Source organism: Chenopodium album, chromosome 26 (assembly GCF_948465745.1).
Source record: "Chenopodium album chromosome 26, dcCheAlbu1.1, whole genome shotgun sequence".
In the NCBI taxonomy this organism is placed as follows: Eukaryota; Viridiplantae; Streptophyta; class Magnoliopsida; order Caryophyllales; family Amaranthaceae; genus Chenopodium; species Chenopodium album.
The window spans coordinates 40,516-64,760 of record NC_137859.1 but is presented as its reverse complement, the minus strand read 5'-3'; the positions used below and the strand labels follow the sequence as shown (position 1 = coordinate 64,760).

Here is a 24,245-nt window from a genome sequence, read left to right as displayed (position 1 = left end):
TTATTTCTTTCTCCATTATAGTGAAGAAGCTCTCGAATCCCCCACCCGCGGATGTAGGTTTATTTTGACCAAACCACGTAAATCCTTGTGTTCTTTGTTTGTCTTCTTTATTGTTTTTCATTTCCTTAATTTCATTGACTTGTTCCGCATTAATCAAACACAATTACACCCATATTTCCTAACAAGTGGTATCTAAAGCCAAGGTTTTAAGGTCTTAAGGTTTAGGTGTTTATAGATTAGTTTGATTAAACTATGCAAATGAAATTTGACATTGAGAAATTCGATAGGCAATTGAATTTTGGCCTATGGCAATCAAAGATGAGAGCCATCTTGGTTCAAAGTGGCTGTCACAAGGCTCTTGAAGGTGTATCCAAAAAGCCTTCGGGCATGACGGTGGATACGTGAGAGAAGATCGATTTGAAGGCTCTTTCGGCAATTCAATTATGTCTTTCTGATGATGTTTTGAGAGAGGTTGCCAAGGAGACGACTTCTGCGGGTTTGTGGTTGAAGTTGGAGTCACTTTATATGACAAAGAGCGTGACCAACCGTCTACTACTCAAATCTAGACTTCATGATCTTCGTCTAGAAGAAGGTAAACCGCTTAAGTCTTATTTAGATGAATTCTTCTCTATTATTATGGATTTGCAAAACATCGATGTTGAGATCGATGATGAGGATATGGCTATTAGGTTGTTGTGTTCTTTACCGCCTACGTATAAGCACTTTCGAGATACGTTATTGTATGGTAGAGATGATTTGAGTTTGGAGGATGTTAAGGATGCCTTAACCCAGAGAGATTTAATTGACAATAAGTTGGTTAATAAATCTAATAATCCTGCTCAAAATAATGCTTTAGTTGCTCATGGTGGTAATAAGAATTTTGGTAAAAGAAAAGTTTGTAACTATTGTCATGTGAAGGGTCATATCAAAGCCGAGTGTTGGAAATTAAAGAAGAAGAATGAGGAGAAGTCCAATGAGGACAAATCCGCAAATATGGCCAACGACGGTGATGATTATGATTATGCACTTTAGGGTTACTAGCTTTGGGGTTTCGGTTTCTACGATCTCTTCATGATAAGTTCCCCTTTGAGATCTCTTGGTAAAACGAGAAACCGTGTGGATTTTTGGTATGGAGTCTATGATAGGTTGCTTTTGATTTTCGTTTGTAATAAAGTAGCAATCTTGGTTATGCATTAGATTTTTGTTCTAGTTATGCTATTTCTTATCTCAATATTTGGTACTTTTGTGATTTATTAAGTACAATTGCAATTTAGAAATTCTTGATGTAATTTTCTATTTTCTAGAATTGCTTAAGTTTTTTTTTGGTTTGGTTTTGAGATAAAGAAGTGTTTGAAGAGAGTTTGGTCAATTTTGATAAGCATGCTTGGCGTCGGGACATTATACTCTCAATCTAGGCCATGTGATGGTTTTGTGTACGGAATTTTGTGTTCGGAGACGCACCGGTTCACAAGTTATGGAAGATGTCCGTTTGGTGATAGCATAATGTGAGTAGGCTTATGGATTTTTTGTTTAAGGTGGAGGTTTTATGTTTTATTATGAGCATTACTTCTTGGTTTTTGGTTCAAGGTGGAGTTACCTTGTTTTGGTCGATTTCAAGTCAAGGTGGAGATTGTTAAATTGTGACTCGAAATCTAGTAGGGCTGAATTTGAACGCTTATATCTCTCAAACTACAACTGATTTTGAGGTGATTCAAGTTGGAGGTGATAGCTTGGTTCAAGAGCTTTCCAACGATAGGTCATATGCCCAATTCTGATAAGAAACGAGAAAGTTATGACCGTTTTACGAAAACCTGACGAAGCTGGAAATTTGCAACGAGGCTGCGAGCTATAGCTCTATGCGAGTGAGCTATAGCTCGGCCCTATGAGGACTTGCTGCAGGCATGAGCTAGCTGCCGAGCTATATCTCAGTAGTTAGGTTATTCTAGGATAATTGATGGAATATTTCCTAAAATTATATCTTTTCTATGACGGCTATTTGAGTATACTTGGGGAACAATCTTAGGGTTTTATTAGGGTTTCCTTGTGTTATAAAAGGACCCTTTAGTTGATCAATTAGATTATACCTTTTGAGCCATTAGATTTAAGACTCCTTGTATTATTCTCTTGTTTCTTTCTCCATTATAGTGAAGAAGCTCTCGAATCCCCCACCCGTGGATGTAGGTCTATTTTGACCGAACCATGTAAATCCTTGTGTTCTTTGTTTGTGTTCTTTATTGTTTTTCACTTCCTTAATTTCATTGACTTGTTCCGCATTAATCAACCACAATTACACCCATATTTCCTAACAGTACCAATAAATGTTCAACCGTACTCTTTGATTCTCCAATGGTAGTAAAAACCACCCAATAGCACTCTAAATTCAGAATATGTATTTATGTGTAATTACACCCTTGCTCTTTCTCTACAGTTCTCTATGCATAGATTTCACATGAATTTGGTTGTGAGGTTACTTGCATAGTCACACTTGAAAGTCTCCCCTCAAAACGACCAACTTGAACAGCATTAATTCATTCACAAGTTTCAAATAATCTAACTACGGAGTACTCCCTCCGTCACTTAATACAATGCCTCTTTCTCTTTATTATGTGAGGAATAAATGCTCAAAAGAGACATTGTATTAAGGGACGGATGGAGTACATTGCAACTTTGTCAATCGACAAAATCTAAGTTGACATGATTTTTCTCTATTTTTTTTTTATTAGAAGAGTCAATTGTCACATTTGCTAAAAAATAAAATTGACCAATGAACCCACCAACTAGTAATACTTCCTATAATCCTGTTACATACTACAGTACTATATGCTAGCTCGTGAAAGTTTTAAATATACTCCACACATAACACTTCACAAGAACATAATACAAAATTTGAGTTTGTAATCAAGTGAAACATTACGATAGAAATATCGGAACATAAACATAAAGGATGATAGTCTAATTCGTATTTCTTTGTACGGATCGGATATTATTTTGAAGTTATTTTCAACATACATGTGAATGCGTTTTGAATATGCATATCGACCATTTTACTGATTTATAAAGCAAAGCTGCAAAGGTCATTAAAGTTTTGATTTCCCTCATAAACTTACACTTAAACTAATGCGCATTTGATGCCTAGTTGCCCACAGAAAATATAAATCTAATCTTAATAGAAGAGACGCAACATTTTCAAAGAGTGGTACCCCACCATATTTGTAAGCATCACAGACCAACAATCCCTCTATAAAAAAGGGTGGAAACCACATAATGTTTTTGTCCCAATAATTTTTGCACCAAAACAAACAAATTTGTTTCTCAAACTTACCATAAACCATACCACAAATCATAGAGCTTCTAAATACTAATTAACATGAAAACTCTAAGCAATCCTTTACTATTTTTTCTCCTGTTCATTACCCTTGCCCATGCATACTCCCACCATAAGACTACCAATGACCTTGTGACCACTACATGCAAGCAAACACCCGACCCGGTACTATGCGAAGCCGAGCTCCGGTCCGACCCACGGAGCTCCAAGGCTGCTGACACTCAAAGCCTGATCCTGATCATGATAGACGATGTTAAAACCCGGTTTTCGGATTCACTTCAATATGTTGAGGAGTTGGCCCGGAAGACCCATGACCCGGATACCATCCGGGCCTTGAAGCAGTGTATCCGGCTTTACCGGGTTGTGCTGGATACAAGTATAGATTTAGCTGTTAGGGCAGTGAAGCAAGGGAATCCAAAGTTTGGAGAACAAGCCATGGTGGATGCAGGTAATGAGGCCGAGGCGTGCCGGATGGCGTTCCCGGAGGATAAGGTTCCGGGCCCAATTCCGGGTCAGACAAGAATGCTTCATGGTGTATCTAATGTGGCTGCTTCTATGATTAAGGATTTGGAGTGAAGTTTTTGTTCCTTGTGTGGTAAATACCAAGAGTATTTGTAAAGTCCTTCAACATACTTCCTAGTATCAAATAAATGTCTCACAGCTCACAAGCCCTGTCTAATTTCTTTTATTTCGTGGTCTGATTCAGAAAAAGTTGTACAAAGAACAACATTATCCAAGTTACAAAATTAAGAAAGTGGCATACTATTTAGAGACGAAATTTATAAAATTGCAAATTTTGTATCACCTTCACATATGTGATCCTAATTCGCAAGTAACCTTTGCAAAGTTACAACTTTATTAAAAAAAAAGGTTTTTTTGGTTTTTTGATCTTTAACTAATCTGTAACTAATCATGCATAAGCAAACCAAAACTTGAGTTAATCATCAAGGACATTGGGAATTGCTTAACAAGTAAGCATTAATATGAGTAACTAAAGGCCAGAAAATGACAGGAGTTATATCTCATCTCATCTCATCTCATCTCATGCAATTCTAGTGCGCAACTTTACCTTTAAGGCTTTAAGTCTTTGTCCTGTACTTCCGCCATATAAATTACTCGTAGTGATAACCGTTATACACAATTTGACATACTAGTGGAGTATTTGTTACTAAGCACAAAGATATTGCATTTATTTATGTATAGCTGAAACTTTTGATTATCTACTACTTTCTCATCCCATTAAAAATGTCCACTACTAAGTACTAAAAGGGCATTAGATCACTAAATAATCCAATAAACTTGGTAGCTTCGAAAAAAAAAAAAAACTCAGTTCATCTGCCCCAATTTCATCCTAGCTCTAAAATCGTAATAGAATTGAAAATAAAGGGGATAAAGTGAAAATTTACCACAAATTTTAAATTAAAATACAAGATTATAGAAATGGGAAGAAAGCCGGGAAAAAAATGTCTGCAGAGTTTATACGAAAATTTAGAAGATTAATGTGAGAATGTCTACAGTCTAGGAATAAGTTTGGGGCAGAATATTGAAAGATATTAAATGAAATTAACAAAACTAGTTCCACGAAATAAGTTGAAAAAAACTTCCAGTCAAACTGTTCTCAACTTGTAGGGTTCCTAGTCACAGCTTGCTATGAAAACAGAATATAACAGTCAATTTTCAAAAAATGGAGAGCATGAACATATATACAAATTTGGATGCAGCAAAAAATAAAATTTGGAATCAAACATATGCTTAGTGACAAAACGACCTTAGGCATTGATTCAACAATGGTAAGTCAAATGAAGAGAATAAATATATAAACAACCCATATATTTCAAATCTTCACTTTCAAACCCACAAATTGAACAAAGAACACTCACTACCCAAGCACATTACAGAGCCTCCACATAAGTGAAAGGGAAGACGCAATGAATTAAGTAATTGATAACAGAAGGAATTGCATCTATCAAAACTCCAGGGGTAAACCTCAATACCATATAACAGCATAGACCAGATGCGCAGTCAAGCTTCTGTTTCTTCAGGTAGCACGAAAGCAACTACTGTTGCTTGCATTCAGGAGGACGCTCTCCTGCAGGTAGTCCAGCTTGTGCTCTTCCACCCTTCTGTTGATAACACACAATTCAAATTCACATATAATGCATTGTCAAGAGATCCTCAAGCAACCGAATAATGACCGTTAAAGTTTACCTTAGATCCAGATGATGTCTGCAAAAGAAAAATAAAAGGCCACATTAAAAATGGAGCTCCCCATCCACTGATTTATATTGTAAGATAGTCAGAGAGGGGGTGGGGGGGGGGGGGGGGGGTAACAAACAGTTACTTGCAGAATCTATACCTTCTTCCTGATCTTAATTTCTTCATCATCATCGTCGTCATCATCCTCATCATCCTCATCCTCGTCGTCATCTTCTTCATCATCATCGTCTTCGTCTTCGTCATCATCATCATCCCCTTCGTCGTCTATATCATCAAACTCATCCCCCTGAACAGCCTCTCCAGTGAACCACGATACAGCATGGGGTATAATTTTGTCTCGGATAGTAGAGCTGTGTCACAAGAAGTGTTCAAGGAAAATAAGTTAGCAGGCAGCACAAAACAATGATTTTGATTTTGTACCAAAGAAACCCATGTCATCAATCACAATTTGATTACTAACCCAATCTCATAATCTTGTTCCATCATATTCTGAAGTTCCTCTGCCTGTCGGTACATCAAATTGGTAGTTGTAGTTAGTTGTTTACATGAGCCTTGATTGATAAAAGCACTAGAGAAATCAAACTTACTGCATCTTCGTCAAGATCGTCGTCATCATCAGGAACTTGTGGGGGGTTGAAAAAGTTGAAAAAGCTTTCACAACTCTCAGTCTTAGTAATTGGTTTGGCACTCTTTGATCCCTTTTTAGGCTTCTTCTTCAGTATCTTTTGTGTTAAACATTTTCCTTGGTGCCACTCAATCTCCGTTCTACACAAATGGAATAAAGAGATTATAATCGAGCGCATGCGAAAATTGATGAATGCAAATCAATCAAGTGCATGAGAAAATTGATAATTCCCAACAGTTAGCCGCTTACCCTATAGCCTTCTCTAAAATAGGCTCATCCTCATCAATCATGTGATAAGTTTTAGTAAGAACAGTATTTTTAAAATAGGGATTAGATTCAAAAAAGAACTCAAGCTTGAATCCCTTTGGATCATCAATCCTGACCCACTTGATATCTTTGAGATATTTGAGAGCTCCTTCATCCCGCTCTGTAATCTGGAATATAAACTTATGTCACATATCCATTCCAATTCATCAAGAGAGCTAAATATATCCGCAAAAACAGGGGAAAATTTGAGAAAAAAACTGCTCACCTCTTCGGCCAAAACATCATTGGTCTTCATTGCAGTGAGCCAAAAGTTAGGTACACCTTTCTCTGAGCCAAGCAAAAATACATAATTAGAGTTATATTCCATTTGCAGGATCCTCAACAAGTCAACATCACTACAAATCATAAACAGTGGATAAAGAGTTACTTCTTACCTTCAGGTGCTTCTTCCTCTGCTTGCTCTGTCATGGTTTCATTTGTAACACCTTCAACTTCAACAACTCCATTAACAATATCATATCTCTGTAGTTGAAGACATAAAACCAGAATAAGTGCACTTAACATTGATCAAATTCATATAACATGTACTGCAGTTCAGTCAAAGAAAATCAATCAATCAATTAAAGCCTTAATCCCATAAGTGGGGTCAGCTACATGAACCAAAAGTGATTTTTCTGTATAGTTAAAGAAGAAATAGAGGGGGGGGGGGGGGGGGGGGGGGGAAATAGTTCCATGACTTCAGTTCAAACATACCTTTGTGTAAAGAGGTTCATAGAGCTTTTGATATTTTGCCTCAAGAGCAGCCCTTTCCTCGAAAAATTTAGACTCAAGCTCATCATGTTGGCCCTGTATGAAAATGGTATCAGAACATTTGTATTGAACTTTCAACCCAATATGAACAAGCGTATCAGAAAATCACAATTCATGAAAGAAAAAACCCAGAGCCAGCATGCTAAAAGAGAAGGGTGATATGAATGGTACAGATAGACACTCGAGCCTTATTGAGGCCACGAGAGCCAATATTATGTTTATTATGCAAAATCCACATGTAAAACGCAAACACCAGTTTATTTTTCTTGTATAAACCTCCGATTACTAACAAGGGGCAAATCAATTACAAAAGCTTAATTCCTAATATTTCCCTATAACTCATGGAGAAAGGGGAAATTTTAAGGCCTTTAATATCTTGATTCACATATAAGATCGACTCAAACATTTTTTTAAACATACCCATTGATATATGCAAACCAAATATGGTGGTAATATTCCTCCAAAAAAAAAATATATGGTGGTAATAAACAAATAAAGGACAATGCCATATACCCACACTCCCAAAATTCTTCCTACTCCCACAAAACAATTCACTCATAAAAAGCCATAAATGGCAACAAAAACTTGTATACAACCTAAACTGTGAAGAAAACCCAATTCAAAACATTTATAACACCCTAAAACATCCAAGCCCTTTTCCCCCCTAAAACAGATTTGGGGAGAAGTGTTATAGTCAAAGTGGTCCAATGCAGTAAGTATAATTACAAATCTCTCTCTACTACACTTTGCAGTTTCCAATCAGCAACATTAAACTCATATAGAAACAAAAGACAAGGCAGCAGCTAACATAACAACACCGAGCAAAAATGACATCAAAAATCAAAGTGACAACAAATACCAAAACTTTCAGTATATATACACAAATTATCCTAAACATAATAGTCCACACTCACATATTTCCCAATCTCTTCAACGTGTCGACGATTAATAAGCAGTCAATACATTATAACTTGCAATGCCAAAATCGCAATTATTAGGATTACAACAAAGATAATCAAATGGTATCAGATTCAAACACATCCACCACATAAGACAAGTCAAAGATATGATTAAATCCTAAACATCATAAAATTGAGAATCAACTGGCAGATAATGCTTACAAAACCCTAAATCAAATAATTATCACACAATTCTTCCACGGCTATACTCTTCTCCGGTCATACGACACCGCAAAATGAGCTTAAAACTCCCCTAATCACCGCTATGAATCAAAATGTGAATGTTCAATTAAGAGAAAAACTTGCATTTTCAATGAATAATTACAATTTCTGAATAACAAATTATATAAAAAAAAAATTACACAAATGAGAAGAAAAAAAAAGGATGAAAAACCTGAATCTCTCGAAGAGCTTCAACACGCTTGCGAACATTTGGTGTTAATGAATCAAGTATATCAAAATGTTCTCCTGCCAAATTCTGCAGCTTATTCTACATAAAACCCAACAAAAATTACAAAAAATCAAAACCCTAAACCAAAAATTAATTACCTCCATTAAAAAAAAAAAACCAATTCATAATTACCAACAGATTCAATTCCAGAAAAATGGGATTAAAAAAAAACCATTGAAAACCCACCTTAAGCGCATTAACAAGACCAGCCCTATCCTCAGCGCTCAAAGCTAGAAACCAACAACACATTTCAAAAAGCGTCAAAATTGAAAAAAAAAAAAAAAAATCGAAAAAATGGGGAAAAAATCGAGAAAATTCAGGAGTAAAACCTGCAGCGGCGGCGGGGAGATTGACGGCGAGATCAGATAAGTTCATCTGATCATTGTTGGTGGTGGTGGTGTTGTTATTATCGCTCATTTTTGGCCCTGATTTTTTCTAAAGATGAAATTTTTAGCAGAGAAGAAAGAAAGATAGTGAAGGAAGGAGGGAGAGAGCCGGCGGTTTGTAATTCGCAACTTTCTCTGTTTATTTTTTTTTTATTTTTTTTTTTTTTGTTTATTTTTAAAAAATGAAATGAAATTCTCTCTCCTTTTTTGTCTGGTTAAGCGTTGGTACTTAACCTAAACTGCACGACTTTTGTTTACGACTTTCCTGTTTAATACTGCGCGCACGGTCGCACGCCACCGTTATTCTGTCCTTCAACTTGGCTTTTTTTCAAAATTGAATTTGATACTTGTATAGGGTTTTTGGAAATTGATTGATTTGATGGTTGATACTTTACTTTGATTCCCACCACATTTATACATAATCGGATTCATAATTGAGAAGAACGAATTTTTTAAATTGGGTTCATTTAGATTACACTTGAATTTGGATGATAGTAGACATTTTTAGCAATATTTGATTTTCAAGTTAGGTTATGACTTCAATTACGTATTAGATTTTGGTCAAGTCATTTGAATTAGTTACTTTTAATACGAAATTACGAATGGAATGTGATGCATTGAATGATATAATATGTCAACAAGGTAGGTTCCGCTCCAATTTGATGATGTGTGCAAAATAGAAATTGACTTCATTTTCATATGTTTTGACAAACTTTATTTATATCATCAAGATGGGATCGTGACAGTAATTTTGTGTTAATTTTTATAAACTATTTCTTAAAAAGTATATATACATATAACTTTGATGGACCTTGATTTGCAATAAATATTATGCTTAGTGCTTCCTTTACAAAAATATACGGTTAATTGCTCACTTGTGTTGTAAAGTGTCCATGGCACATATTAATAATGAGGATGAGCGGAAACAAATGTGACACGTGAGTAGGTGCATTCCTATACAACATGCATTCCGGTAAGATTTTAATATTATGAAGCAAATTAAATACACTAGAGCTTTGAGAAAGATTCTAATATCATTCCGATTAAACATAGTCTCCAACTCATCAGCACCATATATAACTTTTAATTGCATATTAAAGGTGGAAATTCTGCCCACAAAGTAGATATGCAAAGTGAAGGTTTATCAGGATTCAGGGCTACTCATGTAACAAGAAACTGAGAAATACTAAGACAGGGGAGGGTGAAGAAGGAATTAAAATAATCGGTATGATTTGTTTTATTTGGTACACTGCATTCATGCAAAAGTGAGTCAGATTTCTACAGGATTAAACTTGTTGCTGCTTATACTGTGGTGTTGGATCTCAGAGCTTCAATGACAGCTGAGAAGTCCTGCTCGCTAAGGCCACGAGATTTGGCAATCTTGTAAAGCTCATTTGTAGCCGCTGCAATTGGTATTGGTTGAGAAACAGACTCTGCTAATCCAAGAGCAAGCCTTAAATCCTGCCACAAGTGTTGAAATTCAGGTAATATATTTTCAGCAAAGGAAGCTGATGAGTGGAGTTCTAGTAGGAAAAATGGTTTGAATGTTAACTGACCTTCTGCTGATGTTTTAAGGGAAATGCTGTAGGATATTGGGATTGGATCATTGATGGGCCCTTAAGTTTGTACATTGGTGCACTAATTGCACCTTGTGTGATTACCTGCAATCATCACATAATCAAAGATTTCAAAGAATGTTATCACTGCAGACTGAGATTAGTTGCACAGAATTATACTATAATGTCAAAAAATTGTCTTAGAACATCTATCTCACTTGGACTCCCCATACGCCCTTAACTTGGAATCTCACCAGTCATTAGGTGCTAGCTTTTTTACTTGAGCAAAAGTACGCACCCTACATGGTATTATGACATGAAAGGCAAAAGAAAGGCATGCGTTCCTTTACTAAGACAAATGATAAAAGAAGAGTATCAATGAACTCAAACTTTTCAAAGCCGTCTTAAACTTCCTGGGTAGCAAATACAACCATAACAACACAAACTGTTTAGGAGGTGCAAACATATGCTAATATGCAACCTTGCTTCTTCTGCTAAACAATCTCAGATTGTAGAGAAATTGAAGAACATATGTAATCGCAGAACACCACATATGTTGATATGCAACCTTGCTGGTTCTGAATTTGAATCTTGCACTCTTTAAGCTCAGGTATAAATTGAATTCAAGCACAAAAGGCAAAATGATATAGGAAGCATTAACAAGAAATATTTGGGAGATGGGTTGCACTGTGGGTTGTGGCTGTTGCACACCATAAATAACCAACATTCATATGAATATTGCTCCTTTATGGTGTAGTGTCCTAAATCCAGTAACACTAGGATATAAAAATCTCGATTCCAAAAGAGAATAAGGTGTGGTACATGCTGAAATTTCAGAACAGAAAAGTATTTACTTTGCATACTCTAAATTTTTAAGTTTGTCATAAGTAGGATGTAGATTAAGATTAATAAGGGTTTATATGGAGAAGTCACAGAGCAAAACTACTACCTTCATCCCATACTCAACCATAAAAAAATAGACAATGTGAACAAATTAGCTATATATATCTATGGATATACCTCAACAAGCACACTTGGATCCAGCCCAACTTTTTCACTAAGCAGCAGTCCTTCGGAAAACGATGCCATCATACTGCAAATTGCAGATGGACATGAATGTAATATTAGTGAAGATATTATAAGATTTCCCTTCAAAATGAATAAGCATGCAGGATTTAATAGTCCCAGTACCTTCCCATGATCATGTTCACAACAAGTTTCATTGTGGCTCCATTGCCAATATCTCCAAGATAGAATTTTGACTGAAATGATTCTGCAAGTTATATGAGGGGCATATAAATATAATAAGGGGAATCAATACCTAATAAAGATAGTGTACCTTTCCCATGATGTCTAAGAGGGGAGCAACCTTTTCGTATAGAGACTGGTCACCTGTGAATTAGCAATTCCAAGAGTTGTTCAAACAGAAAGTAGGATGTAATAAGCTGAACCGAACAATAAAAAATGGGAATTTGACAAACATTATCCAGGTAGAATAATACAATATATACACTTTGGGAAAGATGACACTAATTCTAGAGATAAGTGAGTTACCTGCTGTAAGAAAAATTAGTTGCCCGTCCTCTGCTGGTTTTTTGGACCCAGAAACTGGAGCCTGTTACGAAGTGCATAAACTTGAGAATGTTTTAAATGTTAACTTAATACTCTGCATATGTTACAAGGAACCATTTCGTTTAAACCTTTCACTGCAGTTCCTTTGTTCATTCTTAATTTTTAGTTTTTTTTTTTTTTTTTGGGGGGGGGGGGGGGGGGGGGGGTGTGATTAATCTGATTATATCATGCAGAGAAGAAAGAAGAAAGTAATACCTCCAAGAATGATGCCCCAGTTGCTTTAATACGCTCACTTATAAGTTTAGATGTTCCATCATCAACTGTTGAGATGTCTACATACCTTCACATCTCATTTTAACAAAAGTTACATAAAGTAATCAGAACTTAATATTGTGGCATACGCAGACAAATTTATTAGAAGTATGAATTATTATCTTTTCCCTCCACCATTACAGAAACCCTCATGTCACCTAAACTACACAATAAGGAATGCAAACATATGTAAAGTCTATTTCAAAGGATCTGCTCATAAGCTAGTTGTTCTGCTCCAAAAAAAATATAAGGAGTACCATACTTGATATTTAGTGTTTAAAAACTGTTGAATTAGGAAACATACCAACAATCGATTCGCTGGTCCGCTAAGAACCATATTCATAAAGTGATAAATAAAAGCACCACACACCAAAACCGGTTAAATGTTAATAGGTTCATTACACATTGGTGCTGAAGTTGCAAAAGGTTGAGCTCGCTATATAATAGCAAAAGTTAAAATTTAGACCGACAAAGACTCCCGAGAGAACTAAATAAAGTATCCAGTTTAATAAAAACACTTCTACTAGACTACTGCATCTTGACTCATAGCCTTAGAGTCTAAGCCTGGGTGTAGAAGTGCAAGTATAAGAGGGGGGAGGGGGACAACTACCATCTTACTCCTGTAAAACAGTAGATGAAATAGCATTGAACTATATAACTAAATATCTGGCATTACTGCAGAACTCCGTACCCTTTGCCTGGACCCATCCCATTTGCAGCTCCATTCTTCCCACATGCAACATCCATCTAATGCAAAAGGCTTAGATATTGATATCAAGACGGAAAAACAAAAAACCAAGCAAGAGAACACAAAAGAAACATACGCACTGCACTATCAGGATCAGCAAGCATGGCAAATGTAACATCACAAGATGCAGCTACTTCTTCTGGAGAGGGTTTATACCTGTACCAGTGACAAATTTATTACATGAACATTTCAAGGAAGTTAATTGCTACATGAAACTTATATCAACTAGACCTATGTTCTGCTAGTTTGAAGATTACTTGTATAGGCATGAGGAATAATTAAGTTATAATTTAAGCACACAGCAACTTACGTAGCACCTAGGCTGATGAGAGGATCACATTTGCTCTTTGTCCTATTCCAGACAGTCACATCACATCTACGCCATGAAGATCAAAATGTCATAACAGTAGGAAGATAGCAGCACTGAGTAGTACATTACAAGTATCCTATAAGGACTAAAAACATTTCGAAAATCCAGCAGATTACTCATGGAAGACAAATGCAGATATTATTTTTTATTTCAATCAGCAAAAACACTTTCTTAAAAAACAGGAATACGTTCTTAAAAAATTGGCAGCGCATCATGAGCATTTACAGAAGAAGCCAAAGGAGAAAGAGTCTGTCTTCCAAACACACGGGGTAATTCAAATGCAACAACCGAGTGAAAGCTTTGAGGAACAAAAAGCAGATCATTTTCATTTCCATACTTATACATAAAATCCATCATGTCCATCTATATATTCGAGCTCTGTGACAAAATCCTTCATTTACCCTGACAGATAATATAGGAAAAGCTCATACAATTCTCACCCGGCCTTAATGAGATTTTGGGCCATTGGAGAACCCATGATTCCCAGACCAAGAAACCCAACACGACCTGAAAATTCATCTGCAATAATACACATTGATATTCAGAACTGGCTAAAATTTATAACATCATTATTCATCACCATAAATGAAAATAATCTGGAGTGAAATTACTCAGAACCGTCACATGAACATTCCCCATTGTATCGAAGAATTCCGATTCATTTCAAAATATTCAGAAAGAATTGTCCAAATTCCATTTAATTAACACAATTCCTTATTTTTCTGATTTCATATTATCATCAATTCATCATGGCATTTGCTCAAGTTTGATGTATACATCATAGCATAGGATAATTATGAATTTTTATGATTAAACCCAGCAAATTCTTGTAAGTACTATATCTATGACACTATCTAACATCTTCTACATTAATTTCAGACCACAATCAAAATTATAATTTCAACAAGCTAACCATTACAATACATCACAACCAATTTAAAAAATAATTGACATAGGAAAGCATTAAAAAAAAAAAAAAAAAAAAAAAAAAAAAAAAAAAAAAAAAAAAATTAAAATTTTTTTTTTTTAAAAAAAAAAAAAAAAACCTAGCACAGAAAAGCTGATAAAAATCAAAACTTTAGAAAAGAATCAATAGAAAAAGGTAGTACCTTTGGCAGAAGCATTGATAATCCGAGAAGAAAATTGCCTGGAAGAGAGAGAAAAAAGAGGTTTAGAGAAGAGAGGATAAGTGGGTTTAGGCCTAAATGCGGAGGCAGAGTTAAATGCAATAGCCATTGAAGTTGTGGTTGAAGGGCAAATGAAAATGGCAGTTTTAGAAATAAGAGTAGTCATCGCCATGGCCATACTTTTTAAGGTGATTTTGTGGAGTGTACAACTGCTACTGGTATTACTGGATAGATTTTTCTTTTATAACCAACTTTCTCTCCCACACCCCTTGTGAATGTAAGAAATTTGAAACTTGAAATGGATTAAGTTTTAAGTGAATTTGTTAAGCTCTAAACCTAGCATGATCATGTTTCTTTTTTTTGGAAGGACGGAGATTAAAGATGGTTGTAGGGTGTGCTTCTTAAATCGTGCTGAGGTTGCAACTTTGCATGAAGTAAGCTTGAATAGATGCGTATGGTGAATACACTAGCTACGTGTTGCGTTGAAATTATTATAGAGGCGACTCATACATGGTCAAAGCACATGTCTACCAAGGCATGTTATGAATGCATAGCCAAGTATAGCTTTACTCAAGACGAGCAAGGGCCTGTTCTCATTGACTGAACTCAGCTGAACTGAACTGAACTGAACTCAGCTGAACTGAACTGAACTGAACTGAACTCAGCTGAACTGAACTGAACTGAACTGAAATGAATATTTTATAAGAGAAGGAAATTAGGAGCTGAACTGAACTGAACTGAATTGAGCTGAGCTGAGCTGAACTGAACTGAACTCAGCTGAACTGAACTGAACTGAATTTCAACGTAAGAGAACATGCCCTAAGTGTTTTATTTTGTGTCTTGTCATGCTTTGTCAAAAAAAAAAAAAAAAAGAAATTTAAGTGCAGCTAATGTTCCACCACATATAGATACTATACCCAAGTCGTGCTATGTTTTATACAGCATATTAGGTTAGGTCCCGTGCCATGCACGGTTATTGACAAAAAAAATTATGTGCGTATATACTTATCAGTGATCATATATTGTAATATCTCGTTTTTAGTCATTAACTTTTGTCTATCTCAATTGTATCCTTAAAACGAATATTATGTTTGCCACATAAAAACTTATAGTAGAAGATTGTATTTTTTAAAAAATATTTTACAAAGATTATATTTTGTTGTTCTATTTTCCATATTAATTAGTTAATTAAATGTGAATATAGAAAAAAGGTAAATATCATTTTTATTTATATAGTAATTAAATTTTACAAGTAATTTCCTTAAATAAATTTTCTATTAAATATTTTTTTGTAATAAAAAAAAATTACTAAGGACACACCAGAAATTAACATGTGTCATTGCTGGTGTGTGTTTTAGTATATATTATTGATTATTGATTATTGATGATTATTGATTATTGATGATTGTGTAAGGTTATGTTGTGTCACGAGCCGGCCTAAAACAAGTGTCATTATCTAAGAATGAATATTTTTCTATAATTGAAATTAGTAATCAATTATTTAGACTTTTCATAATGAGCTAATATAATGGCAATTGGCTGCTGGTTGTCGCCTGTCGGCTGGTTTGTATTGGCTGTTTGACTTTTTATTAGTTTTAAAACATGTTTGGTAAAATTAGTTGTTGGATGTTATTAGTAACTTAGGTAGCCAAAAGCTACTCCAAGTAGCTTTTTCATTTTGACTTAAAAGAAAGCCATTTACCAAACACAAATTTTGGATGTTTGACCAAATGAAAAAGCCAAAAGCCATTCAAAAAGCCAATGAAAAGCCATTTGCCAAACAAGCCCTTAATATAAGTACTCCGTAGCGTTTTTCTTAAAAAAATTATGTATGAAAATAATTAAGTAGTGTTATTTTAGAAGATCTAATCTAACCAACTAATACTTATCAATGAGAAAGCTTAATTCCGTCAAGAAATAGAAAAAAGGTCTATCCAACATCGGAAGAAATTACAATCATCCAAATTTAAGGAAAACACTATAGGCCTATAGCTATAGCCATAGTCCATAAAGCTTCTCTATCAATAACGACTCCCTCTCTTTGTAGGGCCTTGATACCCCTCTCAATGATATTCTCAACCATCGCAGTATCTCCATTAGCTTCTTCCAACTTCGCAGCAATAAGCCAGATAGCTGGTTCCTTTGGGAGCTTTTCCCTGACCCTGTTAAGCACTTTCCTTGCCTTATCATATGTTTCCAGCCTAGCAAGAGCAAACCACAATTCAACATGCAAAGGACAACGCTCTACAGCCATCTGAAGCAATAGCTTAGCCTCATCCTCATTAGCAAGGTCAACAACATCCTTCCAAAGTCTCACTGAGTCAGGAATATGTTCAAGCCCCTTTCTCAGCACCCTGATCTTACTTATATCATCTTGCTCCAATTTAGCATCCTAAAGCCACAACTTCACAGAATTTGTAATTGCTTTAACTCCCCTAGCTATCACAGCCTTGGCTTCATCAGGGCTCGCCAACGACATGCCTCAAGCCATACATCCTCGTTCTTGGGACACTCCTCACATCCCTTCTTGATAAACTGTCTAGCAGTCTGGACCTTGCCAGCAATCTCCTCTAGCCTTGCGGCTGCAATCCAACCAGGAGGGTGCTTTGGATTGGTTGTATAACATATTTCAACAGCAACCTGGCCTTCTTAATATCTGAAATTTCTGCATCACTTGTAATCTTCATACTTTTGAGATCAGTTAAATAACCTTTCATATCAACAACTGTCTGCCCTGTCACATAATCAGATAGCCTATCAAGCTTCAGTGATAACACAGTACCCATCCCCTCACCAACAGCAGTTAAATCAATAACAGGAGTTTGTCCCCAAGGTGTCTCCGTCCCACCAACATATCTACTCTTTGGACCAAGGGCTGTAACATGCCCTTTCTCTTGTCTAGCCTTCTCAAGAAGAGTATCAGGCACAGGCACAAAACTCTCAAACCTCTTCTTCTTATTCCTCAAAGAATAATCTCCAATCTCCGGGATACTATCCCACTCCTCCGCAGACAAACTATGCAGCTTCCTTTTCAAGTCTGCAAACTCCTCAGTAATTTTGGGATTCGATGCACGATACTTTACAATCTCCTCCTTTAGCCTAGCGCCCTAGCCTCCCTCCTATCCTTCCTCCTCGAGTCCATCCTCTTATCAATCTCCTCCCACACAGCATCCGCCGCCGAAGCAAACAATCCAACATCATTCCCTTCAAACTCATCAAACTTTTGATTCTCATCATACCCTTTTCCCTCCCCTTCCTCCTCTTCCTTCTCCTCACCAGCACCCTTCCCCTGCCCACGACCCGTAGTAGGGATCACAGCACCACCAATGGTAGTAGCGGAACGGTCATGCAAGACGGGGCTGCTCGGGCAGCCCAATATCAGACCGGGTCGTAAACCCAGTAGCCCCACGACCCAACCCGGCAACATAATTCAGTGGGGGCTTCGCATTCAGGAATTCAAGCTTCCCTTTGGTTGCACAGGAGCTTGCATACCACCATAAAAAGGGATATACAACATTAAAGTCGAATTCGATCGAATTCCCAAATTAGCAATTACACAATCAACATTACCAAATACCCTTTTCGGTGATGATAATAAAAATTGGTTATCACTAGGAATTCCTAATTTATCAGTAATAGTATCGTGAAGATTGCCTAAGATTGTTAATTTAGGGTTCATATCAAGAGCTAGGGTTTTCTTGTCAAATGTTATGAGATAAACCATTGTTTTAGTGAAATTAACAAGCAATAATCAATGAAAAATTAGGGATTTTGCTAATAATGAAAGAAAACAGAGGGAGAAGGTATTACCTGTACAAGAAGGACGTTGAAAGAGCTTCAAAAGTAGTGGCACTGTGATTACCGGATTAGGAGAGAAAATGTGAGGTGGAATTTTATATCCCGATAGTCGGACGTAGGGCGGTGGTTTCCGTCCGTAATCTGGTAATCTGGAAATTTTTGAAGAACAATAGATCACAGTAACCGTATTGTTAACTATGGTGGTAAAAGTTTTATGTGGAATCTAGATCAAATCTCATAGGAGTACTTCTTATGTCCCAATGTCTCGTTACTCTTATCAACTGTACAAAATTACCTTCACAACTCTATGCTCGAAATAAAGAGTACTTTATATAAACTAAGAGCCTGTTCTCATTGACTGAACTCAGCTGAACTGAACTGAACTGAAATGAATATTTTATAAGAGAAGGAAATTAGGAACTGAACTGAATTGAGCTGAACTGAATTGAATTGAATTTCAACGTAATAGAACAGGCCCTAATTGTTACAACGAAAGTGTGTAATGAAACGATTTGGGAACTCACCCTCAATTAGCCTAAACCCTCTTATATAGACTAACCTAGAAACCCACATCAATTAGGATATTTTACTTGTTCCCTAAGCCTAAATAATCCTAGATTGATTATATTTCTAAAATCTATCTAGTTTCCTAATTACAATACTCATCAAAGTAGGAAAGCATAAAAGATGGAAATAAATAAAAGTTTAGTTTATTTCCTAACACTTGGGTGATATTAGTCCATCATAAAAATAAATAAAACTTTTACAATATTGTTTTTATTACCAAAAATTAATAAAATTATTAATGCTACTTCTTTTTAGAAAACTTTTTTGATTATAAAATTCTTTTCCAAATGTTAAAAGTTCATTCAGACAGTTAATTATGAGAAATTTCTTTGAAAACGATTTTGAACCAACTGCCTAACACATGTAGTAATATATTTTGTACTTTACTACTGCATCCATTACACATTATTTGCAACGATTTGACATAAAGTAAGGAGGGAATATGTCTAATCGTTGCAAATAATATGTAATGGATGTAGTATATTCATTAAGAGAGCCTGAATTCTCACAAGATGAATACGAAGTATAATACAGGAACCAATTCACTACCACTTTGTCAAAAAAAAAAAAAAAAAAAAAAAAAAAAAGAAAATCATACCACCACCTTAATAAATCAAAGTGAAGGTAAACGAACATTAAACATTTGATACATTCATACATTTATATACAATGTGCAACAAAAACACTTGGCACCTAAACTATACATACAAGGGCCGTTAATCTTCTAGTTCATCTTCAATAAATTCTTCCTCTTCATCCTCCTCCATTTCATCATTTCCATCTTCTTCTACTGTATCATCATCATCAGTTACAATAAAGCCTCCTAAGGTCTCATCCTCATCATCTTCAGATTCTTCCTCCTCTTCCCTTGTACTTGTGTTGGTGGAAGAATTCCTGTTCATTTTAACTTTTTGGCGTACACTGTGGTCTTTTGATCGAGTATTATACTTTGGTCTTTGAACCTTCCTTCCATTCGTGGTTAGTCCCTCGCCTTCACTCTCAGCAGTCCACTCCTCTTCTACATCATCATCTTCTCCTCTATTAGTTTTCTTCCTCTTCCTCCTTCCACTTGTAGTTCCTTTCTTCTCAGAATCCTCTTCATCATCAGAATTTTTCTTAGGGTCGTCAAGGAACCAGTCCCATTTCTTGATCTCACGAATCATGTGCTTCGGATACTGATCAAACTCGTGTCCGATCACAAGAAACCCAAAATCTGCAATGACACAAGGAAGTTAAGTTGTTACCTTGACTATTACTTAATAAGATCACACTGTCACAGGACAGATAATCACCAGTAAAGCAAGGAAATACGTCCCAAAAATTCGCAAATTGCAACTAAGGTTACCAATTTAGCACAAATTAAACAGACACATAAAGCTAATGCATAGTTCTTTCCAATTAGAGCTCTCAAAACACTAGCAATCTCACAATGAGTCAGCTAACTATCCATTATCCATGCGAGTCACGGCTATAAGAATCTATCCACCTAAAAACAATCTAAAGACAGCAATGAAACTATCAAACTAAATCACAAATCTTTCTAAAACCAATCTTTCCAACTTTGCAAATTGCAATAGCAAATTCATTAAACTGCTTAAATAAACCTGTTCAGCAAAAGATTAAACCATTAAGCCATAAACAATCCTACACTATCTAAAACCACAAATCCATAATTAGCACTCACAAATCATTATCAAATTACATCTAGTAATGCAAATGGGTATCAATTAATGCTGCAAATACAGAATAAAACTGAAAATTATATTTATATAAAATAAAAATTGAAGAACTTGAACAAACCTTGAATTGGGTCAATGTTAGAAAGATCAACAGAATCCAACCCAATATCCTCAATTTCTTCAAACCCAGAAGCAGTTTCCAAACTTTCACTCAAATCAGCATTAATTCTTTCCTCAACTTCCTCAATTTGATTTTCTCTCTCTTCAAAAACATCTTCAATATTCTTGAGAGTAAACCAAATAGGGGTTTTAGCAAAAACACAGAATAAATCATCAATACCCAATTCACCCCTTTGAAATCTCTTAAAACCTTTAACATTTCCATTTTCCTGCTGGTTTTTGTGAACCCAAATTGGGTTTTTTCCAAGGACTTCAAATGAAACCCTAGGAGCTGTTTGGGGATCGTCTGAGGGATTAAAGTCAAACGAAACTTGACGACGAGAAACTGTTAAGACGTTAGAGTAAAACCCATTTCCTCTTCCAAAAATGGTGGTTGAATTTGGTCTTAATTTGAGTTTTGAACCATCTGAACCTTCAATTTCCATGGTTTTGGTTTATTTTTCTCTCTTTCTGCTCTGTGTAGGAGACGGCTTTTTCTGGAGGAAAATTTTTGTTTTTCTTTTCTGCCAAACGACGTGCTATATTGCTAGGAGTAATCGTGTTCTAGCAACTTAACTTTTGTTTGGCTAAGTTTTGTGGGCACCTTATAAGCCCATGGGTTGGTGTTTGGCACTTTTTCGAACACAAATTATTAGTCACACGAGGTTCAAGGAGCACCATGGACATTAAAAGCCAAATCCGGTACTCTGATTCTGAGTACCGGACTATATCCCTTATGGTGTGTGACAACCACGTGGTGGTCGTGATTGGTCTCAACTCCCAAGTATTGATGTATGTGTAAAGAACTTGCTGGTGTTTATTCAATGATCATTATTTTTGTTCTATTTGAAATTATATTCCCTATATTTCATATTGTTCTTCTTATTTTGACTAATTTTGTCTCACAAAAATATTTTAAGTAAAAAGGACAATATAAAACGTAGGGAGTATTATTTTATCTAAATTGCATCTTTCACCTAAACAATTTTCGGGAAATCATAACTAGGGATCACTCATGTAGTCATGTGAGTATTGTTTTTTTTTTAATTTTTACTTATGTTAGCTTATTTCTTTTAGAGAAGGTATTGTGTCAGCTCGGGATGACGAAATGTTTCGTCAGTTCGGACTTACAAAATGTGGATTTTTGATATCCTCAATTGGCGGGATGATATCCTCTATTGGCTGGATGGTATCCTCTACTGGTTGAATGATATTCTCTACTAAATGGATGATATCCTTTATTGGGTATATAATATCCTTTATTGACGGGATGATATTTCTACTGGCTAGATGATATCCTCTATTGGCTGGATGATATCATCTACTAACTGGATGATATCATTTATTGGCTATATGATATCCTTTATTGGCTGGATGATATCCTATATTAGATGGATGATATCCTCTATTGGCTATATGATATCATTTATTGGTTGTATGATATTTGTAATACTCCTAATATTTTTGTATTTTATCTATATACTTTATAACGAAAAGTTTAGTTTAGTTTTTTTCTCGTTTTCAATTTACAAGTTATTTTTCTATTGTAAGTTTCGGGACGAAGCTTGTTTTAAGGAGGGTAGATTGTAATACCCGAATATTTTATGATTTTATATGATATATTTTATAAAACTATAGTTTATTTTTATTTATTATATAACTTTTCTAATCTCATATTTTTATTTAGAGTTAGTAAAGTTTTAAAACCCTATCCTATTTAAATAGAACTTATATAAACTATTTTAAACCCTAAAATTTTTTTTTAATTCTCAAAAGATATTTTATTAAAAAAAAAAAAAAAAAAGCTTGCCGAACGAATCTCTATCTCTATTGTGCGTGACTTCCATGATCCAACCCCAAAACTTGATATTTCATTAAAGTTTTTCTTTCATTATTATTTTTCAATCTCCATTTCATATTTAACTCTCCAAACTCCAGTGGATTTGTAAAACAAAGCCCACAAATTGCAACGTCAGTGCACATTACTTTGTCTTGAATGTTGTGGTCAGATTGTAACTAGTCGGAAGGTAATCACACGAAAGTTTTAGAGATGTTTGTATTATATTTCGTACTATTATGTGGAATATGATTTATTATTTGTACTTTGTATTATTTTTATGCGTAAATTTTATAATTGTAATTCGTGTGATCAAATTTGTATATGATATGATTGATTATTGGTGTTATATGATTTGATTGGTGTTGAATATTGTATTACTTTTGTTGTATTATATGATTTAATTGTCAAATTGATTTTTGTGTTACTCGTGTTAGGGTTTTTTTAAATGTCGTTATTTTAGGGAGTATTGTTATATTGAGGTTTTAGGGTTACTAACACAGAGTATTATTTTTGGGTTGAGAATTAATTAATTTTGGGTACTAGTATTAGCCCTATAAGAGTTGAGATATTTATGAATCGAATATGTCGTCATATATAATTTGGGAACATGTGCCATTATTGAGATATTATCTATTAGTTGTGAATGATAATTTGATTTATGTATGAGATCAAAAGGTTGAGAATTATATTTTGTTCTTGGTTTGAGGCTCGGAGTTATATACCTTAGTCCTTGGCATGTTGGTAAGAGGATGATAATCATGAGTACGTTAAGAATGAGGTACAATCTTTATAATTTATTTTTCTATGGTCCCCTACAGTGGGAATTGGCCCGTATGTGGTCTGGTTCAAGGTATTTTCTGGTTATTGAGAGTATTCAAGTTTTTATACTTGTTGGTTTGTTATTCGAATTACTCATGTCCAAGGCTAGGTATAGAACAACGAGCATGACACACTTATGGGATATATGAGTTAATTGAGTAAAGGTTCGTATTATTATTATTCGAGGTTGAGTTGACAAAGCTTATTTTCAGAGTACAATGTGTAATGTAGATTTAAACTACATTTTAAAGTGAGCTACTATATTAATTAATTTATTATTTATCATAATATCTTGATAAGTGGTGATTACTCAGCTTTTTGCTGACGTGTGTGTTTGTTTGTTTTGTTGTGCTACTTGTATTTGCGGTCATGTCTTTTTCATATGGTGGCCCTGCGACGATCTATTTTGGAATTTGTCCTTAATGGTGAGCAATCAAGTTTATCTAAGCAGGTTAATCAAGTGATCGTAGCTAAAGGAGCTCAAGTGTTTCGATTAGCTGTTATAACGAGTTTGTAAAGTTGTATAAATAGCTCACTTAGATTTATTGGGTTGTAATTATAGGGAGTTTTGTAAGCCTTAACACTCGACAGGTTGTGAGTGTGGCGGTAATACCTCCGATTTAGGTGTATGCTTTCGCAATTTTATTTAAAGGTCGTT

At 35.2% G+C, this 24,245-nt stretch overlaps 4 protein-coding genes and 1 pseudogene across 5 annotated transcripts; 1 reads left to right on the top strand and 4 right to left on the bottom strand.

Annotated features, from left to right (window-relative positions):
- The first annotated feature begins 3,278 nt into the window (after window positions 1-3,278).
- On the top strand, window positions 3,279-4,220 carry LOC145617800 (cell wall / vacuolar inhibitor of fructosidase 1-like). Its single transcript, XM_081672553.1, has one exon. It carries the CDS (start codon window positions 3,368-3,370, stop codon window positions 3,899-3,901), a length of 534 nt encoding a protein of 177 aa, XP_081528679.1. The 5' UTR covers window positions 3,279-3,367; the 3' UTR covers window positions 3,902-4,220.
- Window positions 4,221-4,999: 779 nt separating this feature from the next.
- On the bottom strand, window positions 5,000-9,286 carry LOC145616605 (nucleosome assembly protein 1;2-like). Of its 2 annotated transcripts, XM_081671357.1 has the most exons (12): window positions 8,984-9,285; window positions 8,841-8,884; window positions 8,598-8,693; window positions 7,188-7,280; window positions 6,869-6,956; window positions 6,700-6,761; window positions 6,417-6,601; window positions 6,130-6,307; window positions 6,003-6,046; window positions 5,682-5,892; window positions 5,534-5,551; window positions 5,000-5,448 (listed from the first exon to the last, which is right to left on the bottom strand). In XM_081671357.1, exons 1-12 carry the CDS (start codon window positions 9,069-9,071, stop codon window positions 5,383-5,385), a joined length of 1,173 nt encoding a protein of 390 aa, XP_081527483.1. In that variant the 5' UTR covers window positions 9,072-9,285; the 3' UTR covers window positions 5,000-5,382. The 2 variants fall into 2 exon arrangements, with proteins under 2 accessions (XP_081527483.1, XP_081527484.1); XM_081671358.1 differs by lacking the exon at window positions 5,534-5,551 and having other exon boundaries at window positions 8,984-9,286.
- An 827-nt stretch (window positions 9,287-10,113) lies between these two features.
- On the bottom strand, window positions 10,114-15,128 carry LOC145616422 (glyoxylate/succinic semialdehyde reductase 2, chloroplastic-like). The gene is made up of 12 exons (XM_081671135.1): window positions 14,708-15,128; window positions 14,039-14,117; window positions 13,539-13,604; window positions 13,309-13,384; window positions 13,172-13,227; window positions 12,424-12,508; window positions 12,151-12,211; window positions 11,936-11,988; window positions 11,788-11,858; window positions 11,617-11,689; window positions 10,597-10,701; window positions 10,114-10,501 (listed from the first exon to the last, which is right to left on the bottom strand). The coding sequence occupies exons 1-12, from the start codon at window positions 14,901-14,903 to the stop codon at window positions 10,343-10,345; spliced, it is 1,080 nt and encodes a 359-aa protein (XP_081527261.1). The 5' UTR covers window positions 14,904-15,128; the 3' UTR covers window positions 10,114-10,342.
- Window positions 15,129-16,703: 1,575 nt separating this feature from the next.
- On the bottom strand, window positions 16,704-18,779 carry LOC145616100 (protein STABILIZED1 pseudogene; annotated as a pseudogene).
- A 916-nt stretch (window positions 18,780-19,695) lies between these two features.
- Window positions 19,696-21,598, bottom strand: LOC145618228 (uncharacterized). The gene is made up of 2 exons (XM_081673000.1): window positions 20,891-21,598; window positions 19,696-20,303 (listed from the first exon to the last, which is right to left on the bottom strand). Exons 1-2 carry the CDS (start codon window positions 21,372-21,374, stop codon window positions 19,807-19,809), a joined length of 981 nt encoding a protein of 326 aa, XP_081529126.1. The 5' UTR covers window positions 21,375-21,598; the 3' UTR covers window positions 19,696-19,806.
- Between the last annotated feature and the right edge of the window lie 2,647 nt (window positions 21,599-24,245).

Excerpts from the sequence above, each read along its gene's own strand:
- LOC145617800 (XM_081672553.1), top strand. The coding sequence starts at position 3,368 with ATGAAAACTCTAAGCAATCCTTTACTATTTTTTCTCCTGTTCATTACC.
- LOC145616605 (XM_081671357.1), bottom strand. The coding sequence starts at position 9,071 with ATGAGCGATAATAACAACACCACCACCACCAACAATGATCAGATGAAC. Across the intron at positions 6,602-6,699 it reads ATGATGTTTTGGCCGAAGAG|ATTACAGAGCGGGATGAAGG; the intron begins GTGAGCAGTTTT and ends TTTATATTCCAG. Across the intron at positions 5,893-6,002 it reads GAACAAGATTATGAGATTGG|CTCTACTATCCGAGACAAAA; the intron begins GTTAGTAATCAA and ends CTTGTGACACAG.
- LOC145616422 (XM_081671135.1), bottom strand. The coding sequence starts at position 14,903 with ATGGCCATGGCGATGACTACTCTTATTTCTAAAACTGCCATTTTCATT. Across the intron at positions 11,989-12,150 it reads ACTAATTTTTCTTACAGCAG|GTGACCAGTCTCTATACGAA; the intron begins GTAACTCACTTA and ends GCTAATTCACAG. Across the intron at positions 11,690-11,787 it reads GTGAACATGATCATGGGAAG|TATGATGGCATCGTTTTCCG; the intron begins GTACTGGGACTA and ends TGCAATTTGCAG.
- LOC145618228 (XM_081673000.1), bottom strand. The coding sequence starts at position 21,374 with ATGGAAATTGAAGGTTCAGATGGTTCAAAACTCAAATTAAGACCAAAT. Across the intron at positions 20,304-20,890 it reads TAACATTGACCCAATTCAAG|ATTTTGGGTTTCTTGTGATC; the intron begins GTTTGTTCAAGT and ends GTGTCATTGCAG.